Source organism: Camelus ferus, chromosome 18 (assembly GCF_009834535.1).
Source record: "Camelus ferus isolate YT-003-E chromosome 18, BCGSAC_Cfer_1.0, whole genome shotgun sequence".
Taxonomy (NCBI): domain Eukaryota; kingdom Metazoa; phylum Chordata; class Mammalia; order Artiodactyla; family Camelidae; genus Camelus; species Camelus ferus.
In genome coordinates this window covers 35,816,171-35,837,477 of record NC_045713.1, presented here as the reverse complement: position 1 = coordinate 35,837,477, position 21,307 = coordinate 35,816,171, and the positions used below count along the sequence as shown (strand labels likewise).

Below are 21,307 nucleotides of genomic sequence, written 5' to 3'. Positions count from 1 at the left end.
TCAAACTCAAACTCCAAACTACTTGTTATGTGAGGTAATAAACTCCTGTTGGCCACTTTAATGGGTTGCTGATTCTTGCAACCAAAAGCACCCTAAATGAATGAACACTGTAACTTTGTGATGTTCAGCTTCCCAAAGAGGTGTGTGAACCACCATTTTATACTTTTCCAACAAGGGAGACCACAAAGGATTTTTTTTTTTTTTTACAAATACATATATCTAAATCCAAGAGTCATCACTTTACAACCTGAGATTGTATCTCCACAATCCTCCTTGCAAGGCTTCATCTGCTGGTTTTTGGAGTTAATGGTAATCCCGTGTCTGGAGTGGTCCACCTTGAATCATACTTGTAGGCAAGTATGTAACCCTGTCAGTAACTTGGGGGACTTCTACCTGAGCCCCTCAACCTGTGGAGGTACATCTCCCAGGCACACCTAGATCCCTGCCCTCAGAAGCTTCCAGGACTGGGTTCCTCTCAATTCCTAACTCAGAACGCTCTTGGAGGTGGCTATTTCAGGGATTGCAAAGTCAAACACAGGGCCTGGGCAGTTAACACAAACAAATGCACCAGGAGGGGTAAGGACTGGGGAACTGGACAACTCATATCTCCTCTAAAAGGGCAGCTGACAGATAGGATCACGTGTTGCCAGATGTTCCAATACTTTCAAAATAACCTAGAAGTCTGGATTTTTATGTACAATCTCCCAATTTTTAAAAGTTGGCAACTAATTTAAGAATCCTTAAAACCCCACGTGGACCAAACCAAACTTATCTGAAGGCTGGATCCAGCCTGCCAGCTGCTGGTTCACAACCTCCAGACTGTTCTCACCTAAGAATCACATAATTGTGCACAACTTTAAAACTGCCAAAGCCCTTTTCAAGGGTAAGGACAGGAATCCTGCATCTCAAGACCAGACCCATTTACAGGAAAGAAAATCTCATCATGCCTCCCCAAAGATTTATGGTACTGAGATGGATGCTGTCCTTTTTATTATGTACCCAAAACATCTGATGAGAAAAGCAAGGGCTTAACTCTGGAGGATAAGGGATTTCCTGACAGAGAACCAAGGTTCTTGAATGGGAAAAAACTCACAATTTAAAGATGCCCCAGTTTCTTTGTCTTGCCTTATTGCACTAGTTAGGACCTCTAGTACAATATTGAATAATGGTGGTAAAATTGGACATCCTTACCTTGTTATTTATGTTAGTGAAAAGCACTCAGACTTCCACTCTTAAGCATCATGTTAGATGCAGATTTTTTTTTTGTAAATGTCTTTTATCAGGTTGATGCAGGTCTATTCCTGCATCATTCCTGAGAGTTGTTTTTTTTTTTTATCATGGATAGATATTGCATTTTGTCAAATGCTTTTTCTGTATCAACTGATATGATCATGCTTTTTCCCCCTCTTTAGACCGTTATATTGATTGGTTTCCTGGACTATTGAACCAGCTTTGCGTTCCTGGGATAAGCCCCACTTGGTTTCCAGGCACTTTCAAAGACTCATTTGCCTCTGTTGTAAAGTGGAGGCAGTAACATTGACCCTACCTCACAGAACGGGGCTGAAGATTAAAAAAGAGAGAATGTGTGAGTTTGTGTTGAAGGGGATGTGTGCCTGGACCCAAAGTCCTATTGAAATTGAGGCTGAGAAGCAGCCCTACAGTAGCAAACTTCTACTTTTCAAGCTTTTGCCAAACCAGGCATTACATGAAACACAGTGAATACTCCAATTCTGTGTGCCCTAAAGGGTAGGGGAGTGATTTTAGGTGCCACCCAGGCGAATAAATTTTATTTTAATTGTTATGTATAGTTGCCATGTCCAATATCTGGTTTTGTACATGATGAGGAGGATAACAGCCCAGACTTAGTGAGTTTTTATTAAGTACTTGGCACCATTCTAACCACTTTATATGCAATAGTTCATTTAATCCTCACATCAGCTCTATGTGTTAGGTCACGTGTATTATAATCCTCTTTCACAAATGAGGAAACCTTGGCAGAGAGCGTTCAAGTAGCCTGTTCAAGGTCACAAAGCTGGTGAGTGGCAGACCTGGAATTTGAACACCAGCAGCCCTGCTTTAGAATTCATGCTCTCAACTAAAATAGTGTATTTACTGCTGTGCTTTGCTTGCTCTGAAGTAAATTTGGGGGTGGAGGGAAGCTCATAAGAAAAATATTAAGTAAATACTATGACCATGTAGTTTATATGAAGTTTAAGAACAGACAAAACTAACTGCTGGTGACAGGTCAGAACAGCAGTTACTTCTCTGGGGTGTTGAGGAGGTATTGACAGGGAAGAGGCAGGAGAGAACTTTTTGGAAATATTGCACATTTTGGTCTGGGTGGTCGATTATATGACTGTAGACATCTGTAAACATTAATTTTAGTCTGGACACTAAATTTGTACACTTTTTGCATTCTACTGTATGTATGTTCTACCTCCATAAAAAGTTATTAATGATAGTAATAATAATAATACTATAGAGGGTGTATAGCTCAGTGGTAGAGCACGTGCTCAGCATGTACGAGGTTCTGGGCTTGACCCCCCAGTACCTCCATTAAAAGGAAGTAAGTAAATAAATACATAAATAAATCCGAATTGCTTCCCTCCCTCAAACACACACACACAAAAAATGATGATGATAATAATAATAATAATACATAATACATAAACTAGGAGGTAATATGCAAAAATCTTCAGTGTGGAAAAGCCTGCATTACAATCTTGACAACAAGCTCTGAGCTGGATCCTATCACCCCCTTTTCACAGATGAGGAAACTGAGGCTGGAGAGGACATTTGCACAGGAGCCCACAGGGGGTGACAATTGGCTGCAAATCCAGATCTGGTTGGCTCAGCCCTGGGGCTGTTCCCCACCCTCTTCCCTTCTGAGGTGAGGGCATCCTCCCATTTTCCAGACAGCTGGCCTGGCCAGGCCCTTGGGCAGCCGGAGGGATGGAGAACTCCGGAGCAGGAGCTGGAGTGGGCCCATGCCCGTATTTGCCCAAGCTGTCTGCCCTCCCTCGCCCTCCCTCACCCTCCCTCACCCTCCCGGGCCGCAAGCACAGATGTTCAGCTTGCTTTTTCCCTTTTTCAGTCACAGCCCTCCTGTCACCCAACATCGCCTGCCAAACTCCACATTCTTGGCGAGAACTGCAGGCAGGCAGGACAGGAGGGGCCTGGGCAGAGCCAGCGCTCTGTCAGGAAGCAGCCCGGGTGGACTCCCTGGCGGAGGCGACCCCTGCGCCGGCGGGGGGCTCACCTTGCAGCATGCTCCGGTAGGCCGTGTCGGCGATGGCATAGATGTGGGGCGGCATCTCGTGCCGCTTCTTGCCCTTGTACATGTCGATGATCTTCTCCGAGTAGATGGGCAGCTGCTTGTAGGGGTTCACCACCACGCAGAAGAGGCCAGAGTACGTCTGCCAAACAGAGAACCAAGCTTACTTCCGGAACATGGCGGGGAGGCCAGCTCGGACAGCGAGGCCATAAGGTCTGGTCATGAGAACACCCACAATGCTTGCATTGTCCGAGCACCACTGTGCGCATTTTTTCACTGCATCCTCATGGCAGCACTGCTAGACAGATGCACTCAGATTCTCATTTTAGACATGGGGAAACTGAGTTTCAGAGTCCTACTGGGAACCCCTTGGCATCACTGATTCCAGGTATAGGGGAAGAGGAGCAAGGAGCAAGACTGGATTTCTAGGGCACCTGAGTATTATATTTTATAACTGTGTGGTTTTAAACAGTTCTGGGTTCACATCCCAGCTCCACTCCCACTCGCTGTCACTTCACCTCCCTGAACCTCACAGGCTTAAGTAATAGCTACCGCTTCTGGAGCACCTATGATGCACTAGCCACTGAGCTAAGCACTGCACAGATGCCTTCTTATTTAGTCCTCACGTCTGCCCTGTGACTATGATTTCCCCACTGCCCATTTGACAGGTGAGAAAACCGAGGCTCGATGCGCTTGCCATCAGGTCACACAGAGCAGAGGACATTTGGAACTACAATCACAACTGCTTACCCCAGAGCTCACCCTCTCAACCATGAACAAAACACATACTCCCTGGTCCGTGACATGGGGATAAACACATCCGTCCTTAAATAGGAGTGGTACTGACCCATTACACCATGGATGAACCTTGAAAACATTATGTTGAATGAAAGAAGTCAGACACAGAAGGTCACATATCATATGGTTCCATTTATATGAAATGTCCAGAACAGGCAAATCCATAGAGACAGAAAACAGTCTCTGGTTTCCAGGGACTGGAGAGACACGGGAAGGGGGAGTGATGGCTAATTGGGACAGGCTTCTTTTCGGAGTTATAAACGTGTTCCCGAGCTAGATAGTGGTGACAGCTGCACTGCGCTGTGAATGTGCTAAACACCGCTGAATTTTTTCCTTTAAACTAGTTAAAATGCTGAATGTTATGTTACAGGGATCTTACCACACTTAAAAAAATCATTGTCCTGCCCTACCGAGTGCAGAGGAGCATCTGAAAACGATCCGAACAGGGAAGGGGCGTGAAGGCGCTCGCACAGCCCGCGGTGCCGGGCGCCGTCCTGGTGATTACTGCCCCTTACTGTACACCGGCCTTTCCCACGGGCTGAGGCCACAGCTCGGCAGACAGGCTCCAACCTGTCCCACAGGAACTGCTTTTCCAAATGATAACATCAGTGTTGCCTGAAGCTCTGATGGCCACGAAGCATTTCTTCCCTCCAGCTCCCCCGAGAAGTGACTAAAGGAGGAGGAGCAGATATTCCATCTCTGGGTTACACTCAGGGCGAAGCGAACCCCAAAGACGTTAAGCAACTGGACCAAAGTCACCCAGCAAGACCCTGGCAGCACCGAGCCCCTCTTGGCCCACTCCCAGGAGTGAGCACTGTCCCTTAGGCTGTGGACCTATGCTCGTGCTAAAGAAACAGAAACAGTCAACCATTTGTTCATTCACTTATGCCTTCATTCATCCATTCAATGTGTGTCCTAGACACAGCACAAGACTTTGGGGTTACAGTAGAAGATAAAACACACAAGATCCTGCCCACAAGGGGGCTTTTGGTCACAGTGGCAGCTGGTTGGAGAGTGGGAGGCTCCCTTCAGAAGCTCCATCACTAAGGGACAATGATGACGTGAGCTGGGCCAGGTCCGGGGGAGAACGGTATTCCTCAAAAGGGACGGAACTGGTTAGGGAGAGGGTGTAATCGCCCAGGTTCTCACCACTCCCCCAAAAGGGCAGGAATGAGGTCAGCATGAGATCTATCTAAACATCCATCCGCCGCTTATTGAGCACCTACTGTATACCAGGTTGTGCTTGATGCTAGAGATAAATAAATCAACGATCACCCCTGCCTTCAGAAAGCCCACAGATAGAAGACAAGGATGTTTAAAAATAACATCATAAGAACAAGGATGGAGCCCAGTGGATTATGAGAGCAAGGAAGAGAGGGCCCTAACTCACATGGGGGTTGCTCAGAGAAACTTCAGGGGGAGGTACTCCCTCTTATGAGTCTTGTCAGATAAGAAGGTGTTAATCAGCTCAGGTATACAGTGGGTGCTCACTGAATGCCTGAGTGGTCAGTTAATTGCAAAGCTTCCCTGGAGCAGGGGCAGTGCTGCCTTCATCTCTGTGGCCCAGGGCCTTGCACTGGGCAGCACATACTAGGTGCTCAGTGGACGTTCACTGAAGAGGTGGCAAAGCTGTTCCAGGGCAGGGCCTGTGTGTCCTGTTCATCTGTGTCCTGGTCCCCAGCTCGGGGCCCCCACAGAGTGAGTGCCCAATAAATGACTGAGGGTTTGCATGAAGGTCAACTAAGCCCTACCTCTTCTTCAGGCCTCAACTCCACCTCCAGCTCTTGCCAGGCTGCCACATCCTTTTTAGAATGTGTCATTTACAGCCCAAACCACCCCCTCCAGGGACCTGGAGGCAGTAAAGGGCAGTGGTTAAGGGTACAGAATTGAGTACCAGGGACTTGTTTTAACTCTCATTCTGCTACTTCTTGGCTATGTGATCCTGGACAAGTCTCCTAGCCTCTCAGCCTCAGTTATCCTCATCTGCAGAATGGGCAGGTATAACAGAGCTCCTTCATTGGTCTGCTGTGAGATAGCACTCGTGAAGCATTTAGCACAGAGCCTGGTACGTAGCAGGGGCTCAATAATGCGAGTGACTATCCCATGCTCCCTTTGTTTCATGATGATGAAAACCTTGTCACCTTGGCAACTTCACATGTGCTGTTCCCTCTCCCTGGAACACCTTCCCCAATCTTCCCAGAGCCATTTCTGTCTGCTCTTTCCAGGCTTCGTCTAAATGTCACCTCCTGGCCTGCCAGCTGCACACCATTGTATCTCCAGCATCCAGCACAGGGCCAGGCACGTGGCAGACACTCAGTACACATTTGCTGAATAAAACAAATAAAGGAAGGCAGGCAGGCATGGCTCTCCCACCTCCATTACCAGCTTCTTCCTATTTGCCTAGGACACCTCCTGGTGCGATGCACACAGCAAGCACTTAATCCATGCTTCCAGGCAGATCTGACCTCTGTCCAGTTCAGTACATCAGCCAGGGCACAACGGCCCGAGAGGAAAGATGGGCAGGCAGCAGCATGCCCCATGCAGCATCTGGGCCTCAGAATCTGGACGATCACTCCCCATCGCTCCATCTTAGTCGATTTCACCTGACCCAGCCCACCTGCACTTGGCTGTGTTTCTGCCTCCCTGCCCTCAGAAGCCCCTCTCCAGCTGGTCAAGTTCAGAGGTTTCAACATCTCTGCCTCCCGTGTCCCAGCCGGCATCTCACAGCCCTGTGCCACCAGCAGGTCCCAGCTGCAGGCACAGGGTTTCCCTCTTGTGACCGTATTAGGAAGCAACTTCAGTTTTTCCCCAGCACTTTATATGGTCAGCCGTGGCGCCCTGAGCTCCCACGGCCTTCGGCAGAAATGAGGAACAGTGGGGGAAGGTGAAAGAGAAGCAGGCTTTAAGTCACAGCATCCAGGGTTGGACCTCAATTTTGCCCTCATTGCCTGTGTGACTTTTGCCAGGCGCCCAACCCCGGAGCTTCTTCCTCCCCACCTATAAAATGATGGATAACCATGCTTCCTTCACCAGTGCCGTGTCATTTCTGAACATCTACCCCAAAGACAGACCGGGTCCACCAAGAATGAGATCTGCTGTAGCCTTGATTTTAATGGCAAAGAGGACTAGAAACAACCTAAATATCCATCAATGGGGGACCGCCTCAATTATCATGGTCTGCTGCCCTTAAAAAGAATATATACATACAAATATACATATATTTGCCTGTATATGTATAAAATATTGCTGGAAGGAATAAGGAACTGGTGACCACAGTTTCTCTAAGGAGGGGAATCAGAAGATGAGGGATGAGGATGAAAGAGAAAGTTCTAAATACACTTATATACTATTTTATTTAACATTTACATGTGTTGTCCAGTCAAAAAATGTTTTGAGTCTGACTTAGATAGTTATGAACAGACATAAGAAAAAGCCACAGGGCATGATGTATGCTTATTTCTAAATATTCTCTTGTGGTCTTTGCATGGATAGCCTTGTATTATTGGGGAAGTTCTTTGAAGCGGTAACAACTTGAAAGATCTAAACAGTCAGCTCACAGCTCAGTAAAGAGGAACCTCCAGTCAGCCAGGTGTGATCAACGGTCAACAACACTCAGCTCTACGGTCTAGGAGACAAAAGGGAGTGGTAGGGCCTGTGGAAAAACAGTGCACACAGACCATCTAACAGGGACAGTGACCTCGCAACCTGGGTCCAGGGGTGCCAGGTCCTCTGCTTTTTCAAGCAATGCCAGAAAGTGAGATTTTCTTTATTTTCTTTGGTGGTTGTTGGGGGCAGGGAGATATATCAAACTAACTCATTTTTTTTTTAAAAAAATAACTCACTCTGAGCCAAAAGCTTTGCAGTCTCTGGCTTAGCACCTAGTAGGTGCTCAAGAAATCATAACAACAACAACAAAGAAATCATAACTTAAATTTAGGTTCCCTCCTTCTGTGCACTTCAAGCTTGTCCAACCCAAAGCGAATGGTGCCTGTGGCTCCACCGCCACCTGCCCCAGCCCACACCCATCATGTCTTGCTCCAAGCCTCCTGGTACCCTAGGTCCTTTACCATCATAGAAAGTCAGCCCTGCCCCGAAGGCAGACAGACCATCTATGAATCCCAGTTCTTCCCACCTCCAGCAATAGAGACTGAACACATCTGAGCCTCAGTGTCCTACTCTCTAAAATGGGGTACTAGCCTCTGTGTCATAGGATCATTGGAAAGATTCAGGGAGGCAGCAGTTAAAGGCACTGGTCCTAGGGCCAGCCTTCCTGGGTTTGAGACCCAGCTACTTCTCATCAAGTTATTTAAGTTTTCTAAGTCCCAGGTTCTTTATCTGTAAAAATAGGGCTAAATGATCATATATCTCCCTTACACAAAGAAAAGAACAGTAGTGACAATAATAATGTATCAGCAGAAGCCGGTGATGATACAGTCGAAGTGACCGGCAGCTGCCATCATTACTGTTGTGGGGGTCATCATGCTGCTTTGAGTCTGATGAAAGCTAAGACCCTATACCCAGAAAAACAGGTACATATGCACAAAGTTTCTTAAGCTTCAGAGGGCTGCACCCTAGTACCCTTTCACAGGTGCTGAGTTCAGAACCCTGCGTTTTAGGAAAAAAAAATTCTCTTTGGGTAAGAACACTTAACTTGAGATCTACCTGCTTAACCATTTTTAAAAAAAATTTCTTTTAAATTTATTATTTTATTTAGGGGGGAGGTAATTGGGTTTTTATTTCTTTCTTTTTAATGGAGGGACTGGGGATTGAACCTACGACCTCGTGCTTGCTAGGCATACGCTCTTCCACTGAGCTATCCCCTCCCCCACTGCTTAACCAGTTTCTAAGTGTACAATACGGTATTGCTGCCCGCAGGCACAAAGTTGTACAGCAGAGCTCTAGAGTAGATTCACCCTGCAGAACTGAGCCTTTATGCCCACTGGTTAGCGATTCCCCATTTCCCTTTCCCTCAGCCCATAGCAACCACCATTTCACTCTCTTGAGTTTGCCTGTTTGAGATACATCACGTAAATGGGATCCTGCAGGGTGTGTCCCTCTGTGACTGGCTTATTTCACTCAGCATAACGTCCTCCAGGTTCACCCACGTTGTCACAAAGGGCAGGATTTCCTTCTGTTTTAAAGCTGAGCTATCACAGTGTATGGTGTATACACCACCGTGTCTTCATGCAGTCATCGTTTTAGAATCTGTGTCCTGATCTGCATATAGCTCAAGCATGTCTTACCTTCCTCCTCTCAATTATCAAGCAGTCTCAGGGCGAGGACCAGGCCCTGTGACTCAGCATCCCACAGAGAAGGAGGCAGGAGAGCCAAGGGCACTTAACAGGCAGACAAGCCAGTGTGTGATCTGGTCCCTTCCCAGGCAAGTCATCTCATGTGCAGGGTGGGATGTGAGCTTTGCTCTCATCATTGTCATCATTTGTCATCGTAAAGGACAAAATGGGCTGGGAAGGACTTGGGACAGGAGCCAGTAGAGGCAAAACCCACACCTTCACTGAGATCCCTCTGCCTGAAATCCTTGTCCCATCCCCCAGCCAAACACCAGTGACAGAGCAGACTGCTAGGTGGTCATGCAAAACTCCAGAAGAGCACAGGAAGGCTGGACCAGGAATCAGAGCCACATGTGTGCCCCCATCTGTGCCACGGATGATCTGTGGCAGCTCAGGCAAGAACCTGCATCTCTGAGATTAGGAGACAGGACCCTCAGCCTTCTATGTTGCCTAGATCCAAGAAGACAAGACATCTTCCAAGACCTAAGCAAAAGCGCATTGTCTGAGATGAGCCTTGCAGGATGGAGGGGAAAGGTCTCTCCTTTACCAAGGGCAAAGCCGGGCACGGCCGGCTGCCTGGGCATCACCTGCCGCCCACCTGTAACAAGGGCCATGCCTTCTGCCATCACGCGCTGGACGAGTAACTCTCTGTACCCCTCACCCTCACCCCTTTCCTCCTTTATCTCCTCTGTCACGGACAACGGTTTCTATTTAAGCGATTAAATTGACCAGAAAGGAACAAGATAGGAGTAGGCGCATGGTCACAAGGCTGAAAGGCTTTTTATCTAATCTGTCCAGAGAAGCATAGCAGGAATTTGAAGCTTTGATTCATTTTTTAATCTGCTGTCAGAAGATATTCTGGGTCTTGGGACCTTCATAAGACCCTCATTTTTCCTGATTTCTATTTTGGGCTCAAACAACTGTGTCAGGGGACAGCAAGCAAGATTCATACCTATGCCCTTCCTTGACCTCCCTGGATGGAAATGACTTATCTTAGACAGGAGACCTACAGAGCCCAGGTTCCCCTCTGGCTTCCCATAGACTGGTGTCCTTAGAAACATCCATTCTGTACCAACAGCCCCTGGTAGATAATGTTTCCATACAAGGAGTAGTGTGGACAAAAAAGACTTCCCCTGATTAGTTAGAAAGGATGGTCTTTAGCACTCTGAGCCTCAGTTTGCTTATCTGTAAGATGGGACAGGCATAGTGAATTCAATGGATGTTGTGTTGATTAAATGAGATAAAGAGGAGGCATTTATATAATTATGAGTGGCTCCCCCGTGCCCCCTTGGCTCTTATAAAAAAGCCACTGTAACCCTCCTCTGAATTATCCATAAGAAGAATGGGTAATTATTTATGGTCCATCCATGGGATAGATTCCCAAGCCCTTAAACAGGCATTTGGGGTTATGACTGAGCAATAGGGAAGCTCAGCATTGACTTGTGTGTGGAAAAAAGAGCAGGTCCCCAGCCTGTGGGCACTGGCTTTGAAATATGCAAACAGGCACCATTCTTACAAAGAAGGATGTGGAGAAGGCACCAGCATCTTATCAGCTATTATGTCTGGGGGAGGACTGATTTTTGGTTGTTTGCTGTGCTTTTCTGAGTTTTCCAAAATTTATTCACTTCTTGGAATGAATATGCTTTATTTTCCTAATTAGGAAAAAAAAAATCTGCAGGACATTTTTAGAGATGACAAGGGGGTTTTGTAATTTTCACGTGACAAAACATGGCAGGACTAGAAGGGCCTAAAGATGGAGGTGACTGTTGCCACAGGTTTGCAAAGGAGCCAAGAACATCTGTCTGGTAATAACAAAAATGAACACAACAGCAACAAAACCAATGAAAACAACACCAAGCCTGTTGAGCTTCTACAACGTGCCAGGAAGCATGCCCAGTGCTTTCTTTGCAGAGCAGCCCACTCTGTGAGGCTGGTACCATTCTTGTGTTCATTTTACAGAAAAGGAAGTAAAATTTCAGAGAAATTAGGTAACTCGCCCAAGGGATTAACAGGCCCTCTCTGAGAGGCAAGATGGACAAAGTCTGGGTTGGGGGATCCTCTGCCCACCAATCTGGTTTCATGGGGCTACCATGTCCCTCTACATCTGCGGAGATGGTCCACCCCACAAGGAACCTGTACCCTGAGCTACACTTCCTCACATCGTCTAGTCCAGGCTGTCCGATAGAACTTTCTGCAACGATGGAAACGTTCTACCCCCGTGCTGTCCAGTGCAGCAGCCAACTAGCCACAGGAGGCTGTTGGGCACTTGACACGTGGCAGGTGCAACTGATCGATTTTCAAGTATTGATTTTTAATTGATTTCTATCTAAATTTAGCCACCTGTGGCCAGTGGCTACCTTATTGGACAGTGAGGCTTTAGTCCATTCTGATCTGCACAGTCCACCCAGAAGAGTCCAGCTCCAACCTAGGAAGGGAAGGCCCCCACCAAAACTAGCCAAGATCTTCATGTCTCCTACCTACTTGGTTGCCAGGATGGGCCAGCCTTCCCAAGGGGGTTGAGAGCTCTTCTTTATTGGAGGAAGAACAGAGAATTACTTCATTGAAATCTGTTGGGTGTTTGCCACGTGCCTTGGTGCCCTGCCCATGTGATCACATGAAATCTTTGCACCTCCCTTATGTGGGGAGGGTGATTGTTCCCATTTTGCAGATGGGAAAACTGAGGCTTCAAGAGGTGAAATCACCTGTTTAATGTCACAGAACTGGTAGGGCAGGATGAGATGTGAACCCAGGTCAGAATGATTACATCTCACCATGCAGCCTCCTTCAGTGAAAATTTCAGCCTCCCAACCTGCACCCCGACATCTCTAAACCCCTCCCTTCCTTTAGAGACACAGGAGGCCAGAATGAAGTGACCAGCTGCCCCACGATACTCACATATATGAGTCCTGAGAAGTACCTCTCCCTCAGATTGTGTAGCACAGAGGCTTCATTGAGACAAGTCAGTTCTGCCATGTCCTCCACCTTGGAGAACTTGGGCGGGTTCATCTTCTGGATGTCATCTTTGCCGACCGTGACCTTCTTGCCATTCTCCACCAGCTCCACGATCACCTCATCCCCTTTCTCCTCCTTGATGCTGGCTGCCTCAAAGCCCTGCTTCTCTGAAGGGACCCAGACCAGCCTCTTGGCAGCCCAGTCAGCCTGGGCCACTGGGTTGTTGATGAAGTTTTTGTCCACAAAGAGGAACTTCTCATCGTCACTGAGCTGGCCCTTCTGTGCCATGGTGCCTGGTTGGTCCCCTGTGGAATAAGGCAATAGGGTCAGAATTGGGCCAAAATCAAGCCCTAAAAACAGATAAAACCCTCACCTTGTCATGTCTGGGAACTCAGTCTGCAGAAACATCCCAAAAAGCACAAGGGTGTTTCCTGCAGGATGATTTATGCTGTCAAAAAATGGAAACAACCCAAAGGCCCTTAGGAGAGGATCTGCATCATTGCCTACTGTCCATTGACATGCCGTGAATACGTAAATCATATTTTCGTACAATGAAATGCCATCCGGGGGTTAAGATACAAGTGCATCTACATGTGAGGAAGATATTCAAGTCTTATAAATTACTGTAAAAAGGCAAGGAGAGGTCCTCAAATGGTTAAGTTATCATATGATCTAACAATTTCATTACTAGGTATATACCCAAGAGAAATAAAAACATACCTTCACACAAAAACTTGTAGCTGAATGTTCATAAAAGCATTCTTCTTAATAGCCAAAAAGTGTAAAAAAAAGAAAAAACCCAAATGTCCATCAACAGATGAATGGATAAATAAAATGTGGCCTATCCATATAATAGAATACTATTCAGCCATTAAAAAGGAATGGCATACTGATATGTGCTGCAGCATTAATGAATCTTGAAAACACTACGTTAAGTGAAAGAATCCAGCCAGAAAGGGCCACATATTCTAGGATTTCACTTCTATCAAATGTCCAGAATAGACAAACCCACAGAGACAGGAGGTAGAGTAGTGGTTGCCAACAGCTGGGAGAAGATGAAAGTGACAGCAAAGGGGCACAGTGCTCCTTTTGGGGGTAATGAAAATGTTCTAGAATGTATTACAGAGGTGGGTGCACAACTCAATGCTAAAAGTCATTCCACTGTACCATTTAAATGGATGAACTATACGGTATGTAAATTATATCTCAATAAAACTTTTTTAAAAAATGAAATACAGGGGAGATTGTAAAACAGGAGTTATAATAACCCATTTTTTAATTTTAAAAATATTTAGAATTCATATAAGGGGAGAGGGTATAGCTTAGTGGCAGAGTGTATGCTTAGTATGTGTAAGGTCCTAGGTTCAATCCCCAGCACCTCCATTAAAATAAATAAGTAAACAAAAAAACCTAATTACCTCCCCCCAAAACAAAAACAAAAACAATTTAAAAACAGAATCCATATAGAAAAATAACTGGAGAAATATGCACTTACCGAGTACAGTTATGAAGGGATTTTTTACTTTTTATGGGTTTTTTCCCAATCTTTTAATGTGGTAAAACATATATAACACAAAATTTACTACTTTATTCATTTTTTTAGTCTACGTTGACATTAAGTACATTCATATTGTTGTGCAACCATCACCACCACCCAACTCCAGAACTCTTTCCATCTTGCCAAGCTGAACACCATTAAACACTCATTTCCTATTGCCTCTTCCCTCTGCTTTCTGTCTCTATGAATTTCACTACTCTAGGAACGTCATATCAGTGAAATAATACAGTATTTATCCTCTTGTCACTGGCTTATTTCACTTAATGTAATGTCCTCAAGGTTTTCCCATGTCGTAGCATGAATCAGAACTTCCTTCCCTTTTTAAGGCTGAATAATACTCCACTGTATGGATATATGACATTTGGTTTATCCATTCATCCTTTGATGGACATCTGGGTTACTTCCACATTCTAGCTATTGTGAATAATGCTACTCTGGACATTGGTGTACTTTCTATTATGTTCTTATTATATTATAGTTTTATAACTTTTACTAAATTAATGATCAACAAAAATAGGTACTTTTAAAAGACCTTCAAATAGTCAATAAGAAAAAGATGCTCAAAAACAAAAACAAACAAACAAACAAAAACAAAGCATAAAAAAAGGACAGAAATAGACTCACAGACAGAGAATACAGACTTGTGGTTACCAGGGGGGTGGAGGGTGGGAAGGGATAGACTGGGATTTCAAAATTGTAGAATAGACTACACTGTATAGCACAGGGAAATATACACAAAATGTTATGATAACTCACAGAGAAAAAAATGTGACAATGAGTGTGTATATGTCCATGAATAACTGAAAAATTGTGCTGAACACTGGAATTTGACACAACATTGTAAAATGATTACAAATCAATAAAAAATGTTAAAAAAAAAAAAGATGCTCAGCCTCACTAGTAAAAGAAGAAATGCAAGTTAAAGCAATGAGATGTCGCTTTTCACCTATAGCTTGGCGAAGATGAAAACTACTGGTGAAATCCAGTATTGTCAAGAGTGTAGGGGCTGGGCCTTTGCATACATCGCCCTTATGGGTGGAAAAGCCCTAGAATTCATGCACACACCCTGACCTGCATTTCCACATCTAGCAATGTAGCTTAAGGAGACAGACAAGTGCTAACAGATGTGTAAGAGGGTGCACTGCAGTGCTGTTTGGAACAGCAAAACCTGTAAGCAACCTGAACGGCCTTCAGTGAGTGCCTTGTTAAACTGTAGAACGCCCCGGCAACAGAATGCTAGAAGTCTACCAAAACTTTGAGCTACACTGCTATTTATGCCACACAAAGATCTTTCCTTTTCATCTTAACATATTTATTTGTGATTTGCATCCTTTAAAATTCTCCCACTGTAAATACACAATTCAATGATTTTTTTTTTTTGTAAATTTAGAGTTGTACGGTCATCATGGTGATAAATTTTGGAACATGCTCATCACCTCAAAAAGGATTTCTTCATGCTGGTCCACAGTCATTCCCTATTCCCACCCCGCCCCCAACCCCCGGCAACCACTAATCTGCCATCTGTCTCTATAGATTTGGCTTTTCTTGCATGGCATATAAATGGAATCATAGGTGACTTTTGACCATGCAAAGATATTTACAATATACCTACAGATTAAAAACAATATGTAAAAATGGAATACTAAGCAATAAAAAGGAACAAACTACACAATAAAATAGCAGATCAGTAGCTGCCAGTGGACGGGAAGGGAACTCACCAAGAGGCACAGAGGAACATTTGAGGTGATGAAAATGTTCTATATTCTGATTATGGTGGTGATTACATGGCTGTGTACAGTTGTGAAAGATCAGTGAATTTTTGAAAAAATTGGTGAGTTTTACTGTATATAGATTATATGTCAATAAAGATGATTAAAATATTTATAATAGAATCTTTCCTATAATTTTATATATGTGTGTATTTTTTTAAAGTCTAACAAATGACGCACTAAAATATTAAACTATGTTTTATTTGGTCAAATGTGGGACAGTTTGAACTTCAGTAAGAAAAATACAAGGGTTGAAAGATGATTGTGTTTAAATCCATGAGCACATAATTTTTTTAAAATTCACAGATCATCCTTGTAAGAGGCTAGGGGACCAACACATTATTTTGAAAACTGGTAAAGAAAGAGGGGAAATGAAAACATTGACTCTGCCTTTCTACAAATTGTTTCTCAGGGTCACTGAATAATTGACAAGAAGCCTGCCTTTATATAAAATATCAAGTCATTAAAAGTCCTCTCAATGTGGGGAGCCCATTTGTGACAGATTCACCATCGTGTTGTCTAGATGTGTCCATGAGCAAGGTGCTGAGACAGCAAACTATAGGTCTGTCTGCTGGTCCATTCCAGACCCTCTGATCATGTCTGCATGATCTGCCCAGGTCACACCTGCTCTCACCCAGCTCCTCCAACCCACCCCATCTCTCCTCCCCTACCCACTGCTGCTATGCTCCAAAGAACTAAGGTGCTGGCTGAATTAGGATGTATAGCCACCAGGACGTACTGTGTGGTTGATGTCCCTACTCAGTTCACAGCTCCTCTGACTTAACCAAAATAATCCCCATGCTTGGGCCTTAAATCCCACGGAGATGTAGTAACCCCCATATCCCATCAAAGGGCCCCTGGAGCTGGTCAGCCAATTCTGACATGCAGACCTCACAAGGCAAAAATCAGAGGGTCGAGGGTCATTACTCCCGCTCTCCTCTTCCAGAGTAAAAATAACAGTAATAAGAATCAGAAACTGATTTGTTCAGAAGGGATGGTTGTTTCTCCTGGGAGACCTGATCTAGCAGCTCATTCGAAAGAAAAAAAAAAGTTGGAAAAATGAGCAAATCATTCCCTAATTCTGAATAATCACTTCAGTTATTCAAAAAAGTGAACTAAAGGATTGTAGAGAACATATACCGTCCCAGATTTAACGATCACATTTCCTGCATTTTAAAATTGTTACTGAATTTCTTTTGGGACATAATGAGTCCAACAGCATCCTCCCTTCATCCCACTTCCACTGCGTTAAAAAAAAAATACTACCTTCTGCTTAGAATTCCAGCTACTAAATGTAGAAGAAATGATGAAAGAAGAATGTAGCAGTTTTGCAACTCTGAATAAAATAATGAGTCTCGGCAATGACTATCAGTACTGCTGAAACAGCAGACCAGTGGTCCTCAAACTTCCTGGTGCCTCAGCTTCTCCTGGGGGCTGTGAAATCACAGATGGCTGAGCTCACCCCAGAGCTTCTGAGTCAGTAGGTCTGGGATGAGCCTAAGGATCTGCAGTTCTAACAAGTTCCCAGGGGATGCTGAGGATGCTGGTCTGGGGTCCACACTCAGTGAGTGGATGGATCGGCTGACACACCCACTAATTAACCTTAACATTGCAAAAGAAAGTGAATCTGACATCATGTGCTTAGACGGATGCCTTAGAAGTGCCACCACCACCGATAAAATATTCTTACAAAAAGGGAAAGGGGGTAGGGGTCGGGGGCCAAAGTGGATGAAATCTCTGCGTCTATAGGAGGGAAACCTATAGATCAGAAGAGACTTGAGATGCATAAGAGAAATGGGGGGTGGGTGGAGGGAAAATGATTGGCCTCAAGTGATGATAATTATCAAAGATGAATGATAGGTACCCAGGGGTGCATCATACTGTTCTCTGTATTTTTGCGTATGTTTGAAAATTTCCATAATGAATTAGTTCTAACAAACACAGTAAAAGACAAAAGTAGAGGCAAGAAAAGAACCCTCTTTCCCCCACCCACCAACACGCACGTCCACACACAGAGCAAGTCAGAAATAAAGGTGTATTTTGCAGTTTCAAAAAGCCACCCTTTACCTGGAAAGCTTTGAGCAATTGTAATTGTCAGAAAAATAAAATTTTACCTGCCAATCCCTCCAAAAAGAAAAATTGATGAGCTAACCAGGGAAATGTGAGCACCGACGCAATGTGTTTTATATTAGGGAATTTGTTAAATTCTCTGGTGTGAAAATAGTACTGTGATTTCGTCTATTTAGAGAGTCTTTTCCTTTTGGAGGTATTGCGAAGTACTTAAAAGATGACATAATAAACCTGAGGTTTATCTCAGAATAATCAAGGCAGGGAGACAATGTGGGGCTGGGGCGAGGGAGTAGGGAGGGTGTAGGGTCGGGGGAGACAAGACTGGTGCAGGTGTTGTTAATTGCTGAGGTTGGGGTACCTGAGAGGGGTTAAACTGTTGTCTACTTTTGCATGTTTGACATTTTCCTTAAAAGGAAATATATTCCTATATAAAATTTATAAAATGATCTTCTACTTGTAAGCAATGTCAATATCACGCCATCTCCCATTCGGTGGTAAGTCATACGCAGCGCGAAGCTTGCTGAATAATGATAGGTAACACTCGTGGCCCCCTCACAGGCCTGGGGCTAACCCCTTCACGTCGGGGATCACGTGACACCACCACAGCCTTAGGAGTTGGGTTTGACAGTCAGCTCCACCTTACAGATATGGAAACTGAAGTTCAGAGAGGTGAAGGAACCTGCCTGAGGTCACACAGCTAAAAAGCAGCAGAGCTGGCATCCCAACCCAGGTCTGATTCAAAGCCTGTGCTCTTCTGCCTCCCACACAAGCTGGATGGGCTTATCAGAAACTCGGTGGAGTATCTGCAATCAATGAACCAGCCCTTTAAGGTACCGAGCACAGTGACTGGCACATAATAAACATTCAAAATGGGACCCAAATCAGATTAAGTGAACTACAACTCCACATCATGACAAGAACAAATCTCACAAACACACTCGTGTGAAAGAAGGCAGACACAAGAGGGACATACTGTGGATTCTGTTTACAGGTAGACCTGGGAGACACTGGGGGCTGGGATCCAGACCATCGCAATAGTGATTTCCCAATGCATATAAAAGTTATATTTATACTATATGAAGTGTGCAATAGCATTATGTCTAAAAAACAGATACACACTTTGATTGCTAAAAAATGCTAGCCATCATCTGAGCCTTCAGTGAGTCATAGTAGCAACATCAAAGATCAACCACCATAACAAATAGCGTAATCAAAAGAGCTTTAAATATTGCAAGAATTACCAAAATGTGTCACAGAGACATGAAGCGAGCAAACGTTGTTGGGGAAATGGCATCAAAAGACAGTCAAGGTTTGCTACAAACCTTCAAGTTGTAAAACAAAAACAAAAACAAAAACAAAAACAAAACACAGGATCCGTGAAGCACAGTAAAACAAGGTATGCCTATGTGTGAAGCTCAAAACCAGGTAAAACTGAGCTGTGGTGACACATGTCGTATGTTGTCATGGAAGGGTAGGGCACGGGGGGGACTTGTGGGGCTAATGCTTCTTAGTCTGAGCGCCAGTGACATGAGTGTGCTCATTTTGTGGAAATTCATCACGCTGCCTACCCCCAGGGATGTGTATTTTTCTGATACAAAGTACATTTCAATGAAAAATTTCGGTTTCTTTTCTGTTTTCCTTTTATCTTTAATGATGGTAGAAGACACATCATAAAATTGACCACCTTAACCACCTGATTGTGCAGTTCAGTAATATTAAGTACAATCAGTGAAAAGTTTTTAAATGGTAGCCAATTATACCCAAGAGGGTTGGGAAAAGTGTTTTGTTTCGAGCTGCTTGACAACCAAGTGGGCTCTTCCTACTTACAATGTTGTGAGTCACCCTTAAAGACAGAAAAAGAGCAAAAGGTACAACAGTAAAAAAAAAAAAAAAAAAAAAAAGACACAAGAATCCCCACTTCCAGGATTCCTGTCTAATCTAGGGCTCAAAAATACAAACAAGATCAAGCACAAAGATTTGGTCTCTGTCCAAAAAAGGGAGAGAGAGGCTGGTCAGCTTCCAGTGGCTTTGAGATCTCTGACAGTCACGATGTGTGAAATCTACTTTGGTCAAAAAAAAAGAAAAGAAAAGGAGGAGGAAAAGAGAAGGAGAACTTGGCTTCACTCTAAATGCCATTTCCCAGAATGTGCTCCTTGGAACCCCAATCCCTCGAAATATTCAGGGTGGGAGTGGGGCAGGACTCATGGAGATTGAGACGCTTCAAAAATCGATGCTGCTGTCAACTCCATTTGAAAAGTGCTACACATTCCCTCCCCACCATCGAGAGGGAGAGCTCTCAAGAGGATATTCAAGGTCCTGAAATCTGAAAGCTATTGAACCCTTTGAACCCACGGCTTTTCAAAACATTTAGGCACAGACCTCTTTCTCACCAAACACTGATTAAACCCCAGAGATTTGCCTTTGAGAAAATGCAGTGAGCCTCACAAACCAATATTACTAATATCAATAATCATAATCTGCTCAATCTTATCGAGTGCCAGCTATTATCTCATTCAATCCCCTCAAAAACGCTATGAGAAGCACTTTTACCTCTGGTTTACAGATGAGGAAACTGAAGCACAGAGAGGTTAAGTAACTTGCCCATTGTAGCACAGCTAGTTATGGTGGAATCTGCATAAAGATTATTTTCAAAGTGATCTTTTCTCCTTTGTCCACCTTCTTTGAAATAGGGAGAGAATGGAAAGAAATTCAAGCACACACAGGACTCATCCTGGATCAGTCTTTGGCAACTTGAAGGCTCCAGGTAATTTGGTTGTACTGCTATATGGACTTGCCTGGGCATGCACACAGAGTCTTGAGTTTTCAAAATTTGAGGTAGTGGACAACCAGGCAAAAAGTGTCAGGTCAGGCATTAGGTGAGGCACAGTGAGAAAGGAAAAGCAGTTTGCAAGATTGCAGCAGTGAGCAGAGAGCAGTCCCAGAGATGGAATTCTCTATGTACCAAATGGAAGGAAAACTTGGCCTGCAGCTTCCTGCTATGGTCCTTAATTTAGAGCTGCATTTCTCGACCTCGGAACTATTGACATTTGGGGCTGGCGAGATGGTGGGGCGGGGGAGTGCAGGCAGCAAGGGGCTGTCCTGTGCATTGCAGGACAATTAGCAGCACTTCTGGTCTCTACCCAAAAGAGGCTAGTAGCACATCCTCCCCCCAAGACATGACAACCAAAAATGCCTCCAGATACTGCCAGATGTCCCCTGGAGGGCAAAATTGTCCCTAACCTGTCCTAACCTGGAATGCCAACCGTAGAAGGTCCCATGGGTGGAGTGTGGGCACATCAGAGCAGACCAGAGACAGATGCCCAGATGCCAGACGTCAAGGAGACTCCCCAAACACCTGGTTTCTTCCTCTCAAGCCCTCCCCCTCCACCAGCCCCCCGGCTGACGCCCTGCACCAGCTCTGAGAGCTGGAAGGACACCTTCAGCGTCATTACACAGGACTGATGGATACTAAGTCCAGTTCAAGATCAACGGCTGCTCTCAAATGTTTTGATGAAAGCAAAGGACTCTGCCACTGTTATCATTAGCTATCTGACCCAGCCCAGTGTGTCAGCCCTGCACACATCCTGGCTTCCTCACC

The 21,307-nt window shown here is 44.7% G+C and overlaps 1 protein-coding gene across 5 annotated transcripts in view; it reads right to left on the bottom strand.

Annotated features, from left to right (window-relative positions):
* MYH11 (myosin heavy chain 11) overlaps positions 1-21,307 on the bottom strand; it is a 106,098-nt gene that overhangs the window by 79,423 nt on the left and 5,368 nt on the right. For all 5 annotated transcript variants that reach the window (XM_032460975.1, XM_032460974.1, XM_014554534.2 and 2 more), the window contains exons 2-3: positions 12,256-12,617; positions 3,260-3,416 (exon numbers count right to left, since the gene is read on the bottom strand). In XM_032460975.1, the coding sequence (XP_032316866.1) occupies positions 3,260-3,416; positions 12,256-12,600 (502 nt within the window). In that variant the 5' untranslated portion in view covers positions 12,601-12,617. The remainder of the gene's footprint in view (positions 1-3,259; positions 3,417-12,255; positions 12,618-21,307) is intronic.